The 24,269-nt window shown below is 35.7% G+C and overlaps 1 protein-coding gene across 4 annotated transcripts in view; it reads right to left on the reverse strand.

Annotated features, from left to right (window-relative positions):
- Positions 1 to 23,741, reverse strand: part of LOC143025510 (sn-1-specific diacylglycerol lipase ABHD11) — a 45,424-nt gene extending 21,683 nt beyond the window's left edge. The window contains exons 1-7 of one of the 4 annotated variants that reach the window (XM_076185286.1): positions 23,641 to 23,741; positions 15,446 to 15,590; positions 13,890 to 14,043; positions 13,224 to 13,385; positions 11,367 to 11,540; positions 4,057 to 4,230; positions 3,716 to 3,906 (exon numbers count right to left, since the gene is read on the reverse strand). In XM_076185286.1, the coding sequence (XP_076041401.1) occupies positions 3,716 to 3,906; positions 4,057 to 4,230; positions 11,367 to 11,540; positions 13,224 to 13,385; positions 13,890 to 14,043; positions 15,446 to 15,561 (971 nt within the window). In that variant the 5' untranslated portion in view covers positions 15,562 to 15,590; positions 23,641 to 23,741. Of the gene's footprint in view, positions 1 to 3,715; positions 3,907 to 4,056; positions 4,231 to 11,366; positions 11,541 to 13,223; positions 13,386 to 13,889; positions 14,044 to 15,445; positions 15,591 to 23,388; positions 23,464 to 23,546 lie in introns of those variants that run through there. The other 3 variants (XM_076185285.1, XM_076185283.1, XM_076185287.1) reach the window with 3 other exon arrangements.
- Positions 23,742 to 24,269: the final 528 nt, after the last annotated feature.

Here is a 24,269-nt window from a genome sequence, read left to right on the forward strand (position 1 = left end):
TTGGAGAGAAAAAAAAAAAAACCAGGTAAGTGGCAAATATATATCAAACTGAGAAATGAATATGTAAAAATATGCAAGGAAAAAAAAAAAAACTATGAAAAAGATATAATAGATCATTTTAAGGATCAACCTAGATTATTCTACAGATATGTGAATGGTAAATTGAAAAATAAACTAGAAATAGCAAAACTGCGTCAAAGAAATGAGGAATATATAGAAGATGTAGAAATGGAGGTTATGAACAAACATTTTAGTCTATATTCATAATAGAAAATGCACATAACTGGGAAAAAGTAAAGTTAGAAAGATCCCCCCAATGAAAGAAATAAATGTAACACAAAAAGAAATAAGAGATAAAATAATAAACCTTGATATCAGAAAATCACATGGTCCGGACAGAATTGCAAATTGGATACTAAAAGAATGTATAGATGAGCTAGAGGACAAGATATATAAAATAATGGGTTGCTCACTCAAGGAAGGAAAGGTACCACTAGATTGGAGACTTGCAAATATTGTACCAATATATAAAGACCCAACAAAGGGTCTCCCTTACAAGCACAATAGCTAAAATATGCAAAAAAGTTATCAAAAGTAGATGGATTAAACATCTGGAAGTAGATAAGATACTGAATCCAAAACAATTTGGCTTCAGACAAGGAAGATCTTGTGCCACCAACTTGATTTGTTTTTATTCAAGGTTAATAGACATAATACAAGAAAGAGATGGATGGACAGATTGTGCTTTTCTAGATTTACAAAAGCCATTTGATAAGGTACCACACAAAAAACTAATAAGAAAACTTGAAACAACAGGAGGTAGGAAAATTAATTAGATGGATGGAAGATTTCTTGAATGGGAGAAAAATGAGGGTGGTAGTTAGAGACAAAAACTCAACCTGGGAAAAAATGATAAGTGGAGTCTTACAAGGTTTAGTACTAGCTCCGATAATGTTTGCCAATTATATAAATGACATGGATGAAGGTGTTGAATGTTATATGAACTTCTTTGCAGATGATGCAAAACTATTAACCACTTCCCTCTGGGCCAAAATCTCGCAGGCAGCATTAGCTGCCAGATGTACGATGTTGCGTCATAATACTCGCATCATAAAAAATAGTCACCGCTTATATTGATTGTTCTCTCTTTCACCCGTGAATTTTGATAACCATAGAAAATGTGATGAAGCCAGTTTACAGAGTATGTCAGTTATGCAGGGACAACTACAATAAATATAATCAAGACGCTGATATGGCAGCCTTGTGTATCCACTTGCTCCTCATGCCGCCTACGTAGGCGGCACCGTATAGAAGAGGTTAAAGAAAATAAGTACAGAGAAAGACTAAATCACTTCAGAGAGATCTGGACAATGTCTGGAAATGGAGCCAAAAGTGGGAAGTGAACTTCAACATCAAGAAATGCAGTATAATAGAGTTTGGTAAAAGTAAGAGTACAATATAAGGTTGGTACTAAAGAAGTAAAAAAAAAAGTTAGTTTGGAAAAGAACCTAGGAGTAATTATTAGCAAAGACATGTCACCAGACAAGCATATAAACAAACTAGTCAGAGAAACCTACAATTTACTAAGAACAATAAAGGTGGCCTTTAACTACATGGATGAAGAAGTGGTAAAGAAAATATAAGTCACACTGATAAGACCAAGATTGGAGTACAGAAATCCCTTAATTAACACGGATTCAAATAACATGGATTCAATCACACACGGATTTTATTTCAAAACCATCTCAAATGTAGAGAACCGTTTTAAAATTCACGCCGAGTTGGGCATGCATACTCACACACACGGCAACATCGCACACATTTGTGGTGATTGCTTTCTATTTTACCATATACAGTCGATCCTCAGATAACGCGGTCATTATGTACTGGGAACTGCTCAAACAAGGGTGTGGGGCAAGGGGATAGCCGTGGGTGGCTGCCTGCGGTCATGTGTCAACCTCCGGGTACTGACGCAGGAGGGAGGGAGGGGAGGAGAGGGAGAGTAGGGGGGTAGCCAACAAGCTTTAGCTTGTTACTTCCACCACCCGCGCCGTGCTATCGTGACATTTTACCGCCTTAGCCTGTTGAGGGGCTTTGCTTCCACCACTCGCACTGCATTATCGGAATTTTACAGCGTTAACGTGTTTAGTGTTTCTTGAAATTTTTACCGTGTAGGTAAGCTTTGAGCATCACTATATTGGCACATTCTAAGATGTTGTCATATACGTAATTTTTATTTTTATTTATGCTTAGTAGCCCATGAGTGTTGAATTCTAAGAGTTGTTTGGGTGTATATTTCATAGAATTCGAGTGATGGTGGTGGTGGCTAGTGACACAAACAGGCGTCAGGACAAGCCAGCTAACGGGACAAGGGAGGGAAGACAGGAGGGGACCAAGAGGTGGCAGGGGTGTAGCTGATCAACTCGCAGTGCCTCTCAGGTGCAGACTACAGTATATTCACATTGTTTTGTATATTACATAGGATACATAATAAATATTATATTTGTACAATTGTGTTTGCATTATTATTTTTTTTAATTAATTTGTATGATGTTATAAATGAACTTGTACAGTGGATATTAGCTGCAAAACTACCTGGGGTATTTAATATAGAATGTCAGCATATGTGGATTTGGTCATACACGGTAATTTCAGGAACCTAACCCCCGCGTTATTTGAGGGACTCTTGCATGCTGCGACACTATGAAACATAACACAAATAAGAATATAAAGAAATTAGAAAGAATCCAAAGAGCAACGACAAAGATGGCACCAACATTTTCAAAATTGACTTATGAACAAAGATTGTCCAAACTGGAACTAACAACCCTGGAACAAAGAGAAGAAAGAGGAGATCTACTGGCCATTTACAGAATCATAAAAGGTATGGAAGTCCTTGATAGAGAAGATTTATTAAAGTGGGACAGAAGAAAAACAAGAGGACATAGAAAGAAACTCAACAAGGGTAGTTATAGAAGAGATCTGAAAAAAATATAGTTTTCCACACAGTGATAGTCTGGAACAAATTGGATGAAAAAATAGTATGTGCAAAAACCATACAAGAATTTAAGAACAACCTAGATGCTGAGAGATACAAAGACTGATCACTATGAGCATAGCTCCCTTCCGTATAATACAACTAGGTAAATACAATCTTCTCTTAGCTTTCATTCCCAAATGCCTATATCTCATTACACTTTTCAACCAAGGTATTTACTTGCTTCTCTCAGTCTACATTCTACCTCCACCTGCAAGCCTCTCTTTCCTGTCACATTTGCCCCCAAATATTTAAAGCTATCCACTTCCTCCAGTCTGTCTCCCTTAATATTCACTTCCAATTTGCTCCCATCCTCTCCCCTTGTACATCTCATCATCTTAACTTTTACCAACATTTATCTTCAACTTCCTTCTTTTGTACGCGCTCCCTAACTCTGTCACTAACTTCCTTAATCCTTCCTCTAATCCTGCTAGAAGCATAGCGTCATCAACAAACAACAACTGGATTATCTCTCATTTTTCTCACTGGTAAGCCTGATATAAAATTCCAATATGTTAAATTTATTATATATATTGGACTGATGTTTACCCCCTTTTTGTCTGCTAAACTGAGGGATGGGTGTATACTGAAGGATGGGAAGATAGATTTTAAATCTAGAAAATATATATATCTATTGGGGTTTTAATACAAAAAAAATTACAATTACTGGAAACATACCTTATATAATCTGACAGAGCACCACCTACGAAAGCAGTCTTTGACATATAATGAAGATCACTGTTTGCCAATGGAAATACTGACATGTGTGGATTAAAGTTATTTGCTATGGCATCTAAATTGACTCGCCAATAAAAACCTGCATCCCCCTTCATGAGATTCATCAACAAAAACTGGCGAATTCCAAGTTCCTGTGAAGAAATTACATCATAAGTTTGTAAAATTAAAACACAAAAAATAAGGACATCAAACCCAATTCTGGCAAATATGTATCTGTGATCATTACAAAAAATGTCTGGTTTTTTTCTTCAAGTTTTACAAAAATTGGAAAAATAACTCACGGAAACTATTGGTTGCAACAATTCATCTACATACTTCTTTCCTTCATGTAAACTCAATTCTGGGGGAATTGACACTCGTTTCATGATTTCTACAAATCTTGGTACTGTAGATATACTGTTTGATGTACCAAATGGAGAAATATCTAAAACCATTAACCTTTCCACTGATGTTGGCTGCAAAATAAGATAAAAAATATTAGGAAACTGAAAGCCATAAAACTACCAGCATAGATATTATGGGAATGTTTACTTACATGCTACTGCTACATGCCATCTAGTCACAAAGTGTTGTAACACTCCTCACCTCCACAAGGAAGTGCAATTCTGAGAGGCTGGTGGCTGGTTTCTAGATTGGGCCAAGAAACTTATTCTACTATCTATTTTACTTCCTATCAGTATAAGGTAACCATTACAAAGATAATGGAGAGAAGTGGAAGGTGAACCAGTTGTTGTTTGCAAATGACACTGCACTTGTGGCAGGGTCGGGGGGGGGGGATTAAGGCAGTTAGTGACTTTTCATCCAAGAGGAGCCAAGATGAAAAGGAAATAAGGGTGGTGAATGGAAGTGAAATGTATTGGAGTGAGTGTGGGCCTTGACTTGGTTACTTCCCTTATAAGGGGGAACAAGCCCTTGGTATAAAAATAGACTTCCTATTAACCTATCTCCACTTCTATCTACCTATATACCAGGGCTTTTCCTCCCTTACAAAGGAAATACTTTGGGGAGTTGCTAAATGCAAACGATGTTAGGGAGGGAAAGGTAGTTGCAGTGGGAAGCGCTAAGAAAATGACATTGATGAGTGAGGAAAATGGAGGAGAAATAAGGAAAAATGAAGTGAAGGCAGTTGTTAAGATGATGAAAGCAGGTAAGGCACCTGGGTTGGATAGATGCCATGCAGAATGTCTGAAAAAAGGAGGTACAGTGATGGTGGACTGGCTACTGAGGTTATTTAATGTTTGTTTAAGAGAGTGTAGAGTGCCAGAGGATTGAAGGAGTGCCTGCATAGTTCCACTTTCCAAGGGAAAAGGGGACAAGTATGAGTGTAGTAGTTTTAGAGGGATTAGCTTGTTAAGTGTAGTTGGGAAGACTTATGGGAGAGTCTTGATTGAGAAGATTAAGAGAGGAACAGATGGAGTAATTGATGAGGAACAGTGTAGGTTTAGGACAGATAGGGGTTGCGTAGATCAAATTTTTGTGGTAAGACAGATATGTGAGAAAGCTATATAAAAAAGGTAAGGATGTATTTTGGGCTTTTATTGATTTGGAAAAGGCTTATGACAGGGTAGACAGGAAGGCTCTGTGGAAGGTATTGCAGATATATGAGATAGAAGGAAAGCTTTTAGGAGCAGTCAAGAGTTTTTACGAGAGTAGTAGAGCTTGTGTTAGGATTAGAAATGGAGAGAGTAAGTGGTTTGAGGTAAAGGTGGGACTTTGTCAGGGATATATTATGAGAAATAGACATTTGGGAATGGATGCTTAGAGGACATTGTATGAAGGAGGGATTGTGCTGACAGCACTGTATGGGGCAGAAACATAGAACATAAAGAGAGGAAGAGAGGAGTTTGAATGTATTTACCTAGTTGTATTTTACGGGAAGGGGAGCTATGCTCATGGTGTCCTGTCTTCATATCTCATTTTATCTAGACTGTTTTTAAATTCGTGTATCGTTTTTGCACACACCACATTTTCATCTAACTTGTTCCAAATGTCTATTACCCTGTGGGGAAAGCTGTTCTTTTTCAGGTCTCTTCTATAACTGTCTTTCTTGATTTTCTTTCTGTGTCCTCTTGTATCTCTATTATCCCATTTTATTAGATCCTCGCTATCAATAGTTTCTATGCCTTTCATGATTCTAGTTATCAAGTCTCCTCTCTCTCTTCTTTGTTCTAATGTCTGTAGCTCAAGTTTTGCTAGTCTCTCCTCATATGATAGTTCTGAGAGTGTTGGTGCCAATTTTGCAATTGCTCTTTGTATTCTTTCAAGTTTTGCTATACATTTTTTGTACTTGGTGACCACGTCATCGCTGCATACTCCAATCTTGGTCTTATCAAAGTGATTAGTATTTTCTTCACCATTTCTTCGTCCAAGTATGTAGATGCCACTTTGATTGTTCTTATCAAATCATAAGTTTCTCCAAAAATTTTGTTTATATGTTTCTCAGGGGACATATTATTCATAATAATGACTCCCAAGTCCTTCTCGTTTTCTACTTTTTTAATTTCTTCCTCTCCCAATTTATATGGTCCCACTATTCTTTTTTTGCTTCTTCCAAATTCCATTATACTACACTTAATATTGAATTCCATCTCTCACTTTCTACTCCATTCCCATGTAACTTTCAATTCCTTTATCCATATCATTAATATATATAGCAAACATTATTGGGGCCAGAACTGTTCCTTGGGGAACTCCACTAAGCACTTCATCCCAATTAGAGTGTTTGTCTCTTATCACCACTCTCATTTTTCTTTCATGCAAGCAGTCTTCCATCCAATTCAGCAGTTTGCCCTGTATTCCTCCTTCAGTTTCTAGTTTATTTAGTAATTTCTTATGTGGCACCTTATCAAAAGCTTTTTTCAGGTCTAGAAATGAACAATCAGCTCATCCATCTCTTTCTTGTATTACATCTATTAGCCCTGAATAGAAACACATTAAGTTTGAGATGCATGATCGTCCTTGTCTAAATCAAAATTGCCTTGAATTTAGTATATTGTTTTTTTCCAAATGCCTTACCCATCTAATTTTGATAATTCTTTTACAAATTTTAGCTATTGTATTTGTAAGAGACACCGGTCTATAGATAGCAGGGTCTTCCTTGTTCCCCCTTTATATATTGGTACTATATTTGCTCTTTTCCAATCTTTTGGAACTTTTCCTTCTTTCAATGAACTGTTTATTAGACTATGTATTTTGTCTGTTAGTTCATTCCTGCATTCTCTCAAAATCCAATTTGCAGTTTCATCTGGTCCATGCGATTTTCTGACATTGAGATTATTCAAGTGATTCATTATTTCATTCCTTGTTACTTCTATCTCTTTCATAGTTGTATGTTCTCCCTCGTAAACACTGATTTAAAATGCTTGTTCATAATTTCTGCCATTTCTATTTCCTCTGTCTATTCAACTCCTTGTTGTAGTTTCTCTAATTCTTGTTTGTTTTTCATTTTGTTGTTTACAAATCTGTAAAATAGTTTTGGTTGATCTTTACATTTTTCTGACATTTTTTCGTATTTTCTCTTTTCTTCTATGCACACTTGTACATATTCATTTCTATAACTAGTATATATTTTCTATTTTTCAGGTCTTTTGTCTTTTTTCCATTTTATCCAAGCTTTATCCCTTTTGTCTTTTAACTCCCTACATCTTTTGTTGTACCAACACTTTACTTATCCTTTTTCTTGTTTTTGTCTTGGAACATACTTTTCCACTCCTTTATAAATTTTTGTCAAAATATTCCATTTCTCTTCTATTGTTGTTTCCTCCTTGTGTATCCTTTCCCAGTCTGCTTTTTGAAAGAATTCTCTTATTTTATCAAAATTTGTTTTTCCATACATCAATCTACCTTTCTATATTGCTCATTTTTCCCATGTATTTTTCCTCATTTAGTTCCAATTCAACCAATATATGGTCACTTTTAATTATTAATGTCTTATATTCAATCTTGTCCACTATTTCAGGTTCTGATGTGATTATTTGGTCTAGTCTCGATGGTTCTTCCTCATTTCTATACCTAGTATTCTCTTGTATCCATTGCGTCATTGTATGTTCTATAATCATATCAAGTAGTACATTTCCTCATAGGTTGTCTCCACCCTTCACTGTCATCTCTTCCCACAGATTTCTTTACAATTAAAGTCACACAATATAACTATTCTTCCTCCATCTTCCATTATCTTATCTAGTGTTATCCTTGAGTCTTCTAACATATTTTTATGTCCTCTCTCTTTCCATGAAACCATTTTAGGAGGCACATAATTTACCACAAACTTCCTGCTCTTCCCATCCTTGTCTTCCACTTCCATCATAATCATCTCTACTCTATTCTTTCCATATGTGACATTCCTCACATTTATATCCTTCCTAGTCAGGAACATAACTCCACCCCCTTCGTTTACCTCTCTGTTTCTAATCCAATAATTATATGCACTATGTCCTACACTGTTGGGTGGTAGTGGACCTTTCAATTTTGTCTCCACAATTCCCATTATGTCTGGTTCTTTTTCCTTCAGGTAATCATTCACTTCGTTGAAGCCTGTTATTAAGCCATCTATATTTGTGTAAGACACTTCTAATTTTCTGCTACTTCCATTGTGTTTTCTGTTTCCCTTCCATTTTTCTCTGCTATGAACCATTTCCTTACTTTCATATCCACTACTCTCCAATAGAATTTCTCTGTCTGACTGATCTTTTCTCATTTTTTTTCCTTAGCTAGTTTTTTTGTTTTCTCATCCTCTCTTTCCTGTTTTTGCTAAGATATTCTTTGCTGTAATTTGTGACCTGAATTTAACCTTAATTGGTCTGGTCTTATCTCTATTGTATTTCCCTAGTCTATATATGTCTTCAATTTCTTTCCCTCTTTCTTGTTCATCCTCTTGAACTACTAATATCTTGTTAACCTTTTCCTTCTCCTCTTTTACTCTTGTAGTCCTATTTGGATTATGCTTTTCTTCCATCCCTAATATAATTATACATTTCTTTTTGTCCGCTAAGTCTCTTACTATATTCTCCTTCTCTCTTGTCACTTTAATAAATGTGTCCTTAATTTGTTCTTTCATCTGTTGTTTCACTATATTTCTAAATTCAATTTTGTTGTTCTCTTGTACTTTTTTCCAACCACTTACCTCTTTAGCTATGGACTCTTTATTCTCTTTATTATTCCTCTTTAATTCCTCATTCTCATCCTTTACTTCTCTTAACTGTCTTTTTAATTCTTCTATTTCTTTAGTTAGGTTTTGATTCTCCTTCTTTAGTTCTTCCAGTTTATCAACTCTTTGTGTAACTAATGTTAATTGGTTAAACCTAACCTCCCATGCTTTGTTCATTTTTTTTAGTTTCTCCTCTAGATTTACTAGTGTGATTGAGATGAGGTCCCTGAGAAGTATGATAGGGATTACTAGGCTGGACAGAGTGAGACATGAGGAGGTGAGGAGGAGAACAGGGTTGGAAAGGGAGTTGGGAGGTAGGGTTGATGAAAGATTATTGGGATGGTTTGGACACATGGAAAGAATATGTGAAGAAAGAGTAGTAAAAGAGGTGTGGACAGCAGGGGTGGAAGGAGTGAACATGAAGGAGTGACCTAGGATGAGATGGTTGGATGGGGTAAAAGGGGCATTGGGAAAGAGGTGAATGACTGTTGAGGAAGGATGGGAGAAGACAGAAGACAGGGGTAAATGGAGAATGGTTGTGTATGGATGATGCTGTGATGCATGAGGAGGAGTGGGTGGGGGATGGGGGTGAGGGAGTATGCGTGAAAAATAAGTTTGACGCAGCCCGAAGGGGTTTCTCCCTGTCTTTTCCTTTTCTACATGAAGGGACAGAGAGGGGGAGGTCGCCGATTTGATGAAACAGCCTTGTTGTGGATGTGCTATGTCTTGTGACATTGCTTCTGACCCAGGACAGTGGGCAAATGCAGGGATGACCTGTCATCCAGGAGGTGCCAGGATAAGAGGAAGGGAAGAGGGTGGAGGGGAGGGAAGAGGGTGGAGGGAAGTGGAATATGTTGGGGATGGAATGGGTGGGAGTGGTTTTTATGCCTTTATTTTTTGGCCACCTCGCTTGTAAAGGGAAAAAGCCTTTGATGTATGTACAAAGGAGATAGCCAAGTGAAATGGGAAGTACCCACTCTCACCCATTTCACTCCACTTCTACTTCTGTTTTTCCCACATAATGAGGACAGTACTCTAGCACTTGCCCTCCTTCACCTTCTAATTCTAGTTGGAGACATAGAACCCAAACCAAGCCCATTCATGTTCTATCTATATACTAAGGGCTTCTTCCCTTTTACAAAGGAGGTAGCCAAGTCAAGACATGCACCCACTCACACCCATCTGCAACCCTTGTTTCCCTCTTATCTTAGTTATTCATGGATGAAGGGTCATCCCTCTCTACTGGGAATATGTAACTATTATCCTTTATAATATTTGGTAAATACACTATGTATACACATACATATAACAACAGGCCTTATAAAGTTGTGGCCAAAGTACTTTAAAGTTAAAAAATAAAAGTGCTTCTGAATCGTGACTTTGAACATAACTAAATCCATCCATGAAGGCGTGGAGTGCTATATAAATTTTTTTGCAGATGATGCAAAATTACTTAAGAAGGTAAAAACGGAAGAGGACTGCAACTCATTGCAACAAGATCTGGACACAATATGGAATTGGACTCAAAAATGGGAAGTAAAATTCAATATTAAGAAATGCAGCATAATGGAATTTGGAAAGAGTAAAAATAGAATATCAAAAGATTACAGAATTGGGGAAGAAAAAATAAATAAAACAAACTATGAAAAAGATCTTGGAGTGATGATTGGAAAGGACATGAAACCAGATAAGCATATAAACAAGATGTTCGGAGAAACCTACAACTTATTGAGAGCAATCAAAGTGGCATTTACCTATATGGACGAAGAAATGATAAGGAAAATACTTACTACACTAATAAGACCAAAACTCGAGTACGCAGCATCACTTTGGACACCCAGTACCAAAAAGAATATTAAGAAACTAGAAAGATTACAAAGAGCGACAACAAAACTAGCACCGACACTCGCCGAACTAACATATGAGCAAAGACTATCCAAATTGAACCTACCAACTCTGGAACAAAGAAGAGAAAGAGGAGATTTGCTAACTATCTACAGAATAATGAAAGGAATGGAAGTTTTAGACAGGAACGACCTATTAATGTGGGACAACGGTAAAACAAGACACGGAAAAAACTTGAAAAAGGATAGTTATAGAAAAAACTTGAAAAGGAACAGTTTCCCACACAGAGCGATAAATACATGGAACAAATTAGACAACAAAACAGTATGTGCTAACACTATACAAGATTTTAAGATAAAACTTGATGCGGAGAGATACAAAGACGGGTCACCACGAGCATAGCTCCCCTCCCGTATATTACAACTAGGTAGGTAAATACAACAAAATCTTCTTACAACAACACTTATCCTACGGAAAAAGGAGACTAGTACCGAAATTCTTATAATTTTCTATATACTGCAATAACAAGTAAAATAGATTAATAAACACTGAACAACAGGGTCATACCTATCTAAACTAACCAAATCAATACACACCCACCTGTTTCAGAGCAGCTACCATAACTGCTCTTCCACCCATGCTATGACCAATCAAAACTGCTTTTGGTATGCTGTGCTCTTCCAAAAAATGCAACAGGTCATCTCCCAAAGCTAAATAGTTCTGCTCATCAGCATGTGGGCTGTCTCCATGGTTTCTTGCATCAACTGTGTACACCTGAAATATGACATAAGAACACTTATCACACATGAAGAGAAAGAAATGAAAAAGAATCATACTAAATATATATATATATAATGTATATATATATATATTATATATATATATATATATATATATATATATATATATATCCAGAGATGTCCCAAGAGAATGGAAGCTAGCTAACGTTACTCCCATATTCAAAAAAGGTGACAAAGAGAAACCAAATAACTACGGGCCTATAAGTTTGACTTAAATCATGGGAAAAATGATGGAAACTATCATCAGAGATGCTATTGAACATCATTTAGAAAGTATCCGTTTGATAAATGATAGCTAGCATGATTTCAGACGGAAACGTTCTTGCGTGACTTACTCGAATTCTACAACACAGTTATTGTGAATTATGACAAAAGAAACAATATAGATTTAATATATCTAGATTCTGCAAAAGCTTTTGATATTGTCCCCCATGAAAGACTACTTACTAAATTAGCTTCACACAGAATAAGTGGTCGCGAGATTTTGGCACGGAGTGAAGTGGTTAAATAAGATAATGGAAGATGGAGGAAGAATAGTTATGATGGGCGACTTTAATTGCAAAGAAGTCTGCTGGGAAGAGATGACAGTTAAGGGGGTGATGACTCATGGGGAAATGTTCTACTTGAGATGATTATTGGCCATACAATGACACAATGGATTCAAGAGAACATTAGGTATAGAAATGAAGAAGAACCATCGAGACTAGACCTAATAATCACATCAGAACCTGAAATAGTGGAAAAGATTGAATATAAGACACCAATAAGTAAAAGTGACCACATATTGATTGAACTGGAACTAAACGAGGAGAAATACATGAAAAGAAATGAACAATATAGAAAAGAAAGAATGATGTATGAAAAAACAAATTTTTATAAAATAAGAGAATTCTTTCAAAAAGAAAACTGGGAAAGAATATACATAGAGGAAACAACAGTGGAAGAGAAATGGAATATTTTGACAAAAATTTATAAAAAAAAGGAGTGGAAAAGTATGTCCCAAGACAAAAGCAAGAAAAAGAATATGTAAAGTGCTGGTACAATAAAAGTTGTAGCGAGTTAAAAGACAAAACAGATGAAGCTTGGACCAAATGGAAAAATATAAAAAAAATGAAAAATGGAAAATATATACTTGTTATAGAAATGAATATGTACAAGTGTGCAGAGAGGAAAAGAGAAAATATGAAAACGATGTCATAGAAAAAATGTAAAGATCAATGAAAACTATTTTACAGATTTGTAAACAACAAACTGAAAAACAATACATGAATTTATTAAAAAAACAGTTCAGATAAAATGAGATATGAAGACGGGACACCATGAGCATAGCTCCCCTTCCCATAAAATTTACCTAGGTAAATACCTCATGCTCATATTTAGTGAGTGTGACACTTGATAATTTAGTAATATTTTCTGTTAGAGAAAACTTAGACCACACACTGTTGTTGCACAATCTAGTCAGTTTTTTGTTGAGGTTCTCCTTGTGTTGGACACTGATGTAAAAGGCTTTTCCAAGTGCTAACTTTGAGAGGTGTTTGTGAATGTGAACATTTGGACTAACGAATTTAAGATTCCTGTTAGATAATCTCACACGGTGAAAGGCTGAGTCACACTCCAAGGAAGCAATCTTAATTCGTTCTTTCAGAAAAGCACTGACATAAGACAGGAAACTATATCCTAGTTGGCTGTGTTTTCTAAAGCCAAAGGATTTAGGGCACACTTGTTCTTCCAGACAATTCACAAGAAACTGGTGTTGATTCTTCTTCTTCTTGCTGATGGTGAAAGAATTTTCAAACTGACGAAAGGCTTGCTCAAGTCCCTGATGTTGGAGGAGAATATGCAAAGGTGAAGAGAGTTCCATCGTAGGCATAAAATCAAATCAAGTAATGTAAGTGGGTTTAAGTTTTATAACATGTGTATATATATATATATATATATATATATATATATATATATTATATATATATATATATATATATATTATATATATATTATTCCTTTCAACACTTCTAAAGAGTAGCATAATTCATAGTTTTTTCTGCATAATGGAAGCAGTTTTACTTTGCTTATTGTACTGAAAGGAGTATCAACCCTTTGAATTAGTGATGCTGAAATTACTACAAATATTTGGAGGAACCCCTCCCAAATTGTATTATCTTACAGTTTACTGACTTTGCTTTTGGTAATAACAAATGACTATACAACTAATGGTCAGTGCTTATACTGAAGGAGTTAATTTTCAAACATCATTGTACAGTTCATTCAACAGAATAAATCTATGCTTACATGTACAATCTGTTAAAACAATGAACAGCTGACTCACATGTCTTCCTGTCTTTTCGTTTAGTGCTTTTCCAAGCCCCTTCCAGTTTGTCTTTGAACCAAGCAATCCATGCATTATCACAATTGGTGGTTTGTCACTTATCTGTTCCGGTCTTGTTGACTGAAATGAGTTGTAAGCCATACTGATTGCACACCTGGAAAATGAAAGACTATTTTTTGAAAGAAGAAAGAAAAAAATGTGTATAATCAAACCAGCATGACTTTCTGGTTAATAAAATCACAATCTGTGAGGAGTACTATCAGTGGGGAGCTACCAAACCATAGGTATTCCAAAACTGTTGTACAGATTGTCTCTTCCATCAGATGTTACTGAAGATGCAATAACTACCATAACAATAATTGCTGATATCTTTACATATAAACCTGTAAATATGCAGTAAATATTCATTAAGTTAGTGTATATCTCTGATACAGTGTTTTCTTCCCATACAATAGTGCTGGGAAAGTGGTACTACCTCAATTTTAGGGGTGGTCTTATCTGGGGAATATAGTCTTAAACTTGAATTACACCTCAGAATTTTTGGGGCTGATTTAAGCACTGGATTGACTTGTACACTGATCTACACAGTAGAGTTAATTGGATGTGGGTAGAAACAAGTTTACCAACCATGTAGTCAATGAATGGAATAAACTTCCTAGAGGCAGTGCGATGTTGTATGGTCTGAAATTTTAAAATTTATTTAGCTAAATGCCTAAACAATATGCTGTAATGCCTGCCAATGGTTTGGTTTGCTTGTTTCTTAATTTCTTTGTTTGACTATGTACTCTTAGTATCCTATCTAGTGATGGACCAAAAGGTCTCCTGTTGGTATGCTCTTCCTTTGTAAACATTTTTCTTTAAGGTGCCCATCTCATGTGTGTAGTTGGGGTTGAATTTTTACTGTAGCCTTTGGGAATGTGTTTCTTGCTTGTGTTCTGGATGATAGTTATTATTTTGTTCATTGTTTTACATATGGATGGGTACTGGTCTATTTCATGGGATTCTAACTCCCTCTGTATCTTCTGAATACTCCTGCTAGTTTGCTCTTTGGTAGTTTATAAATGTTCTCTTGTAAGTGAGTGGTATCTTTGCTTTTAGTTCTATGGTACTCTAATGGGAAGTGGTGATATACAAGACCTTGCAGGGTTTCCTATGTTGTTTATGTTTGTAGGGAGGGTGAGCACATTGTTATGTCAGGGGATGTTGATTGTTGATTAGAATATGAATATTGATAACTCATAATAAAAAACTGGAATTCATGAAATATAAAATTCTGGCGGAAAAGAAATCATCAAGAGAAAAGGAAATACTGTTCTTAATAAAATGCAATTGGATGTATTAGGAGAAACAAAAAATGATCAAGACCTGAAAATTATGAAACAACTACTTAGCAATATTAGCAAAAAACAACTAGTGATTTATCTAAGCGTATATATATGGACTACAGAAATGTATACTGTAGCAAAATTTATATGTATGCCACTAGACTTATGAAAAAGCAAGATTACCAGTATTTCCATTATAGTTACAACAAAAAAATATGTATATAAACTTACCAACTTCTTGATGTGGTACTAAATTTTTTAGTAATATTTGTTCTACATGCATTTCTGCTCTGTTGTGTTAAGGCTGACAGGGAATATTTTGCAATTCTTAGTGATAGTGTTTTCATCACTGCTAATCTTAACCAATCTGCAAAATCTATTCATATAGAAACCATTAGAAACAAAATACACGTCAAAATTTATTGTAATGAATATTAATTTAAATCTCATGTCAACAAAAACTGCTTATCAATTAAAATGCCTCCAAATTCACAAAAATAATAAGCAAGTGTCAAAAGTACTTTGTCACTGAGCAAAGAAATGATTAAATAATACTTATTGTGTGTTATTTACCAGCACTTCTATCTTTGCAGACAATTTTGTTCTACTTAAATAACAGAGTTCCACCAATAAACTATCCTATGAACAACATGTTTAGATAGCCAAGGCAAGTAGAATTCTTTCCTAGACAATGGAAGTCTACATGGTCCCTATGTTCATGGAATGGAAGTTGCATATATCAAACAGTATTCTGGACATTTACTGCAAATATCAAAATTTATTTTCTCTGATGTTTGTGAAGGGATTAGTATTATCTAATCATGACTGTTCTTATGAGTAGCAAAATGTCTCATTCTCATTCAAATGGTATATATATGTATGTATATATATATATATATATATATATATATATATATATATATATATATATATATATATATTTATATACAGTGAGTCCTAATATGGTAATTCTTTATCTGGTAAATTCACAGTTACGGTATTTGGTAATTACTATCCTCGATCCTACTTATGGTAAGAAAAAATTCACAGATACGGTATCCGCTAGATATTTTGAAGAGGAAAGAGCAGGCCATATCCTATTATTACATGTTATAATGGGTTTGGTATACGGTAATTTCAATTTATGGTAAGGTTTTCAGGAACACATATGTACCATATAACAAGGACTTACTGTATATATACATATACATATATATATATATATATATATATATATACATATATATATAAAAGGAAACAATAAACAAAAAAGGAGTAAGAAAAATAAATTAAAAATAACGTATACCGATATAGATGGTATGATTTCAGGACTAAACTAATTAAATGACTATCTAGCAAAAGAGAAACCAGATATAATGGGAATTGTGGAGACGAAATTAAAAGGTCCACTACCATCAAATACTGTGGGACAAGGTTTATATAACCATTGGATAAAAATAGAAAGGAGAAACAGGGTGGAGTCATGTTTTTGACTAAGAAAGGCTTAAATGTGATATAGATAACAGAGGGAAAAAATAATGTGGAACTGATTATGATAAAAGTTAAAAAGAGTGACATGAAAAGTAGAAAATTTGTAGTAATATATGTGTCCCCAAAAACATACTCTTGGACAGAGGGTGACCATTCGAAAGTGTTGGACGACACAAAGTATGCATTAAATGAACTACTAAAAGGAGGAAACATAGAAATTATGGGTGACTTTAACTCTAAAGAAACATGTTGGGAAGAGATGACAGTGAAAGGTGGAGAGGACCTTTGGGGAAATACACTTCTGGATATGACCATTGAATACACAATGATTCAATGGGTAAAGGAAAATACCAGATATAGAAACAGTGAAAAATGTCGAGATTAGACTTAATATCTATGTCAGAGCCTGAAATTGTGGATAAAATGGAATACAAGACACCAATTGGGAAGAGTGACCACATACTAATAGAATTATAACTAAAAGAAGAAACTAAATTGGAAAGAAATGAGAAACATAGAAAGGGAAGACTAATGTATAACAAAATGGTTTTTGAGAAACTCAGAAAATTCAAAAAGTAAATTGGGAAAACTTCTTAAATGAAGAAACAAAGATGGAAGAGAAATGAAATATATTAAAAGATATTTATAAAGGAGGAATAGATAAATATGTACCAAAGCAGAAACAGGAAAGGGTGCACATTAAGTGCTGGTACAAAAAAAAAAAAAAAAAAAATGCAGTGAGGTGAAAGATAGAAGAGACAAAGCTTGGAATAGATGGAAAAAAACTATGTAAGTGGCAAATATATATCAAACTAAGAAATGAATATGTAAAATATGCAGAGAAGAAAAAAGGAACTATCAAAAAGACATAATAGACAAATGTAAGGACCAACCTAAATTATCCTACACGTATGTAAATGGTAAATTAAAAAATAAACAAGGAATAGTGAAACTGCATCAAGGGAATGAAGAATATATAGATGTACAAATGGTTGAAATTATGAACAAACATTTTAAATTTGTATTCACAATTGAAAATACACAAAACTGGGATGAAGAACAGAAAGATCTCCCCAATGAAAGAAATAATTGTGACACAGAAAGAAATAAGGAACTAAATAATAAACCTTGATGTCAGAAAATCACATGGTCTGGATGGAATTGCAAATTGGATACTAAAAGAATGTATAGATGAACTAATGGAAGAAATATATAAGATAATAGATTGTTCACTCAAAGAAGGAAAGGTACCACAAGATTGGAAAAATGCAAATATTGTACCAATATATAAAGGGGGAGATAAGGAAGACCCAACAAACTATAGACCGGTCTCCCTTACAAGCACAATAGCTAAAATATGTGAAAAAATTATCAAAAGTAGATGGATTAAACATCTGGAAGAAAATAATATACTGAATCCAAAACAATTTGGCTTTAGACAAGGAAGATCATGTGCCACTAACTTGATTTGTTTTTACTCAAGGCTAATAGACATAATGCAAGAAAGGGATGGATGGGCTGATTGTGCTTTCCTAGATTTACAAAAGGCATTTGATAAAGTACCACACAAAAAGCTACTAAGAAAACTTGAAATAATAGGTGTACAAGGAAAGTTATTGAAATGGATGGAAGATTTCTTGAATGGGAGAAAAATGAGGGTGGTACTTAGAGACAAAAACTCAACCTGGGAAGAAATGATAAGTGGAGTCCCACAAGGTTCTGTATTAGCTCCAATAATGTTTGCCATATATATAAATGACATGGATGAAGGTGTAGAATGTTATATGAACTTCTTTGCAGATGATGCAAAACTACTAAAGAAAGTAAGTACAGAAAAAGACTGTGAATCACTACAGAGAGACCTGGACAAAGTCTGGGAATGGAGCCAAAAGTGGGAAGTGAACTTCAACATCAAGAAATGTAGTATAATGGAGTTTGGAAAAAGTAAAAATAGAATATCAGGGCAATATAAAATTGGTACAAAGGAAGTAAAAATGTTAGCTTGGAAAAGGACCTAGGAGTAATTATTAACAAAAACACCAGACAAACATATTAACAAAATAGTCAGAGAAACCTACAATTTACTAATATCAATAAAGGTGGCCTTTAACTACTTATATGAGGTAATGGTAAGAAAATATTAGTCACACTGATAAGACCAAGACTGGAGTATGCTGCAACACTATGGACACCCAACATAAAAAAAAAAAGAATATAAAGAAATTAGAAAGAATCCAAAGAACAATCCAAAGAACAATGACAAAGATGGCACCAACACTTTCAAAATTGACATATGAAAAAAAATTGTCCAAACTGGAACTACCAACTCTGGAACAAAGAAGAAAAAGAGATCTACTGGCCATTTACAGAATCATGAAAGGCATGGAAGTTCTTGACAGAGAAGATTTATTAAAGTGGGACAAAAGAAAAAAAAAGTGGACATGAAAAGAAACTCAAAAAGTATAGTTATAGAAGAGATCTGAGAAAAAAAAAGTTTCCCACACAGTATGTGCAAAAACTATACAAGAATTTAAGAACAAACTAGATGCTGAAAGATACAAAGACAGGTAACTACAAGCATAGCTCCCTTTCTGTAAAATACAACTAGGTAAATACATACTGAGAGCTTTTGAAGAATAGGGGCTCCAGTAACCCCTTTTGAATAATAGCAGTTCCAGTTTTGCCCCATTTGAAGAGCAATGGTCCCATGTAAGAGGAGAGAGAGAGAGAGAGAGAGAGAGAGAGAGAGAGAGAGAGAGAGAGAGAGAGAGAGAGAGAGAGAGAGAGAAAAAAAAAAAAAAAAAAAAACAGACCTAACTTAAATTTAGATTAGGTTAGTTATTACTGGGTAAATAAGACCTTGTGAACAATAAGGGGTCCCATTTTTGTCCTTTGAAGAATAGGGACCCCAAATCAAATGAACCCCTATTCTTCAAAGGCTCCATATTCTGTGCTAAAATTGTCATTTTTACAAAGAAGATAGAAAAACATACCATATCAAATGGTCTAAACTGTCTAAATTACAACATATAGTTTGGGTGCCCTTACTGTTTATGGTGTACTTTGGGTATTGAGGTACTACACATATATATTCAATTTGAGGCATTTTGTGTACCCATATGTCATTTTAGGAGGTAAAGTACCATATGTAAACCATACATATGCTTCATCAAACTCACCCAGAAATCAACCACCCTGCATTAAAACAACAACACAGAATCAGTATGGCAAGGCACCAATTACCCTACATGTAATCAACACACAGAAGACAAAGAGCACCTAATAATATACTCTCCCACATTCACTCACTTCAGACAGTGACAAAATATTTTCACTGAGTGATTTATGGGGTGAAGGGGAACCTGTGGTTATGGCTAGTTTCCTGGAGGCTGCAGGTACTCTGCACGAGAGAATCACAGCAATGGATGGATTGACTGAATGACTGAGTGAAGAGCAGTATGGTTAATGATGGGTAACTACTCAATAGACATCAGAATCATCTCTGTGATGCCCATTTTCAAAACCTAATTATCTCTCTGATGCCCATTTTCAAAACCCAATTATCTCTCTGATGCCCATTTTCAAAACCCAATCATCTCTCTGATGCCCATTTTCAAAATCCATCACCCCATCTCCTCCTCTCCATCTAGGGCTGACATTCAGTCTCTGGATCAGGCCTAAGGTCTACGAACTTCAACTGTTTTTCTTCGACCTTTAAACCTGAAGAGAGCTGACAAACAGCAATTGCTTCTCTCCAACTACAGTTCTGCACTAATACAACACAGACAGCAGTCCAAAGTTTCTTTTCAGAGTTCTATGGGAGAGCCTGAAGACCATCTACAGTCACTGGAGCTACTGGAGCTGAGTTATCAGTAAGTGACATTCAAGGCAACAATTATTTTCACTGAGAAGTTGTGAAATTATGTCTGACCATTTCTGCATGGTGATATACTTTGTAGAGGTATTCTGGCTAATAGAGGTATTACTTCATCCAGACAATGAGATCACAATCATAATTAAGAAGTGAAGACTCAACCAATCCTTTGTGCATGGTGATGCACTTCTCAGATTTTATTCTGGTTGTTGCCAAAGGATTTCATCTACTTGAGGAGACACCATAATGAAAGGGTCAAAAAGGAGATGTGCACTGTTTGTTGTTGCATCCCTGTAAATGGTACATGTCTGTATGATGAAAGTAAGTTTGCTATATGATTCAGGCCTGAATGGAATCAGAAATGGCTCATTCTGTCTTCATAAGGTTATATTTATAGAAAGACATATTTGGTGGAGTGGCAGTGGAGGTAGAATGTAGATTGAGAGAAGCGAGTAAATGCCTTGGTGGATTAAAAAGTGTATTGAGGAATAGACATTTGGGAATGGATGCTAAGAGGAGATTGTATGAAGGTGTGATTGTGCCAACAGCACTGTATGGAGCAGAAACATGGAACATAAGAGAGGAAGAGAGAAGGAGTTTGAATGTATTTGAGATAAGGTGTTTGAGAAGTATGATGGGGATTACTAGGCTAGATAGAGTGAGAAATGAGGAGGTGAGGAGGAGAACAGGGAGTTGGGAGATAGGGTTGATGAAAGAGTATTAGGATGGTTTGGACATATGGAAAGAATGAGTGAAGAAAGACTGGTAAAAGAGGTATGGAGGGCAGATGTGGAGGGAGTGAACATGAAGGGACGTCCTAGGATGAGATGGATGGATGGGGTGAAGGACGGGAGATGACAGAAGACAGGGGTGAATGGAGAATGGTTGTGTATGGATGATGTTGTGATGCATGAGGTAGAATGGGTGGGGGAATGCAGGGTGAGGTAGTATGTGTGAGCAAAATTTGATGCAGCCCGAAGGGATTTCTCCCTGTCTTCTCCTTTTATGCATGGGGAGACAGAGAGGGGGGGTCGCCGATTTAATGAAGCAGCCTTGCTGTGGATGTGTTGTGACTTGCGACACTGCCTCTGACCCAGGGCAGTGGACAAAGTAAGGGATGACCTGTCATCCAGGAGACGCTAAGATGGGAGGGAGGGTGGAGGGGAGTGGAGTGTATTTAGGGATGGAATGGGTGGGAAGGATTTTATGCATTTTTCTTTTTGGCTACCTCCCTTGTAAGGGGGAAAAAGCCTTGGTATATTTATGTATGTATGGGTGTAATGGAGTGACTATGGCTATAAATGTAATTAGCTCATCCACATTGCTTTTGGACTAATCTGAAGAACCTATATGTATATCGCTGTCAAGTAGGACTGAGGAGTCTTTAGTGCAGTCTGGACAACACCTAGTACTGACTGTAGATCAATAAATAATAATGGTTACCATATGTTTCACTAAATGAAAACCCACAGTACCTGAGTGGCTGTCAATGATCTCTAGGTGCTCCCACTGCTCTTTGGGAAGAAACACTAGACTACTGTCTGTGTTGTACCAGTATTTACCTAAGTGTACTATATAGGAAAGGAGCAATGCTCATTGGGTCCTCTCTCCTGCTCTTCAATCTATCATACCTAGCCTCAAATCCATGCACAGTTCCAACTTGGTTTATAACCTTCATTTCCAATTATCATATTTGAATTCAAGCATTGTTCTAATATCTATTCCAAGTATTTATGCTTCTATATGGAAAACTATTTCTTCATATCCCATTGACATGGAGGCTTTCTTAATGTGTTCTCATGAATTCTAAAAGCCTTCATATCCCCAATCAAAAGATTTCTTCTGTAAATGTTACTTATCCCCTTTAACAATCTGAATACAGTTATCATATCACCTCTTTCTCTTTCAATTTTCAAAGTTGGTGTGGGACTGTTTTTGTTACTAGATTCTATGAGGAGGGAACTTACTAGTTGTCAGCTTTCCATATGTGAAAAATTGGAAGAAATAGTAAAATTAAAAAGATAGCTTGGGTCTGGTCCAGAGATCAAGTGGCAGCCCCTTAGTGTTTAACCTGTAGATGGAAACCTAATCTCTCTAAAAAGAATGCTGATCACTTCCAACTTCAACTATCCTCTTCTCGGACCTCCTTAAATATCTCACTTGGCCTAAAACCCCATAACTCCACTTCTGTGTGGTAATACTGTCCCATAGGATAGAAGTATTGGTTACTGGAGATGAAACACACTCTAAATGGAGATGAGGATTTTGATAGGTCTTGAACGTGGATGGCAGACATCACTCTCTCTGACAGTCTTGAAGGACTTTTGGTCATATGTATTCTATTTTGGTGTCACTCCAAGTCAAATCTGGGGTCACACCCAGATTTACTACATCCATGTCTGGAATGTTATGTACTGCTACACACAGGCTGTATAGTGATTATATAATGTTTATTCACTGCCAAATCCAACAAGGAACTAATATCTATCTTTTGTTAACTGATGACGATTTGGACTAACATAAACTGTTACTATCCCAATATTATATCATGCAGTCCCCACTAACACCTATGCATTTCTGATACATCATCATGACCATTTTAACTGAAACAACTATTTGCTATTGTAATTCATAAGGAAATATTCAGAAGTGTTTTCATTAGCAAAGTAATGTACACTGAACCACCTTCAAGAGGTAACAAAATATATACATGAACCAACATATGAACTGATCATACAGTCACTTCCTCCAAAACACACATACATTACACACTTAATCGTTTAAACAAAATAACAAATGTTAAGATTACACTAATCACCGGTCGAGTCACATCTATTTCCCTGGGCATGGGCTATTTGCCTCACTTACGTAATACTGTATCTTTAAGTTCACTACAACGGGGTTACATATCATTACATGTTGCGAGTATGAAGTCTAAACAACACAATAAAATAATAAAATACTAACGCTGCTAGATATAGCAGCACTCGCTGAAAAGGTCGTTCGGTACACTATTGTAAACATTAAACAGCTGATTGTAGAACGCACTGGCTATTCGTACCGTCACGGTGCCTAGTTCCTTGTTTCCCATCTAATGGTATGGTTATACTAGTCAACGGATGGGTTGGATTCCGAACCTAGGGATGGATTTCGTCCAACGCTGGAGGATTTGGGTTGGAATCCGAGGGAAAGAGACTGAAGATTATACGTTAATAGTATTCATACAATTTGAAAAAACATATATACAACTTATTCAGTAATAAGAGAACAATTATTTGATAGTATAAAATGATCTTGAAATAGAAAATAACTCTTATGGATTGTATATTGTGGCAATAATCAAACAAACGTTTGAATACAGTTGTTTGTAGACATTGGTAATTTTTCTTACGCGCAGAAACTCTTCCCACCATTCGCTTGATATGATGATATCTACACTTTTCGCCGTGATAGAGCAGAATACTGAAGTTATCCATGCTCTAATAGAGAAGATACGACCACAAGAGGTGCTTTGAGATGTGATGCATCCCGACTATATTAAGAAATAATGAAAATATAATCTCTCTTTCTCTCACTGAGTCAGCCCTTCAATTAACATTTTCTATGGATGACAAATATCTAATGCCTAGTGCTTGATAATCTATGTGATTCACCATGGTCTTAGATCACGTGTTGGACTCGTGATCGACA

Source organism: Oratosquilla oratoria, chromosome 5 (genome assembly GCF_046742065.1).
Source record: "Oratosquilla oratoria isolate Oo_2021 chromosome 5, ASM4674206v1, whole genome shotgun sequence".
Classification (NCBI taxonomy): Eukaryota; Metazoa; Arthropoda; class Malacostraca; order Stomatopoda; family Squillidae; genus Oratosquilla; species Oratosquilla oratoria.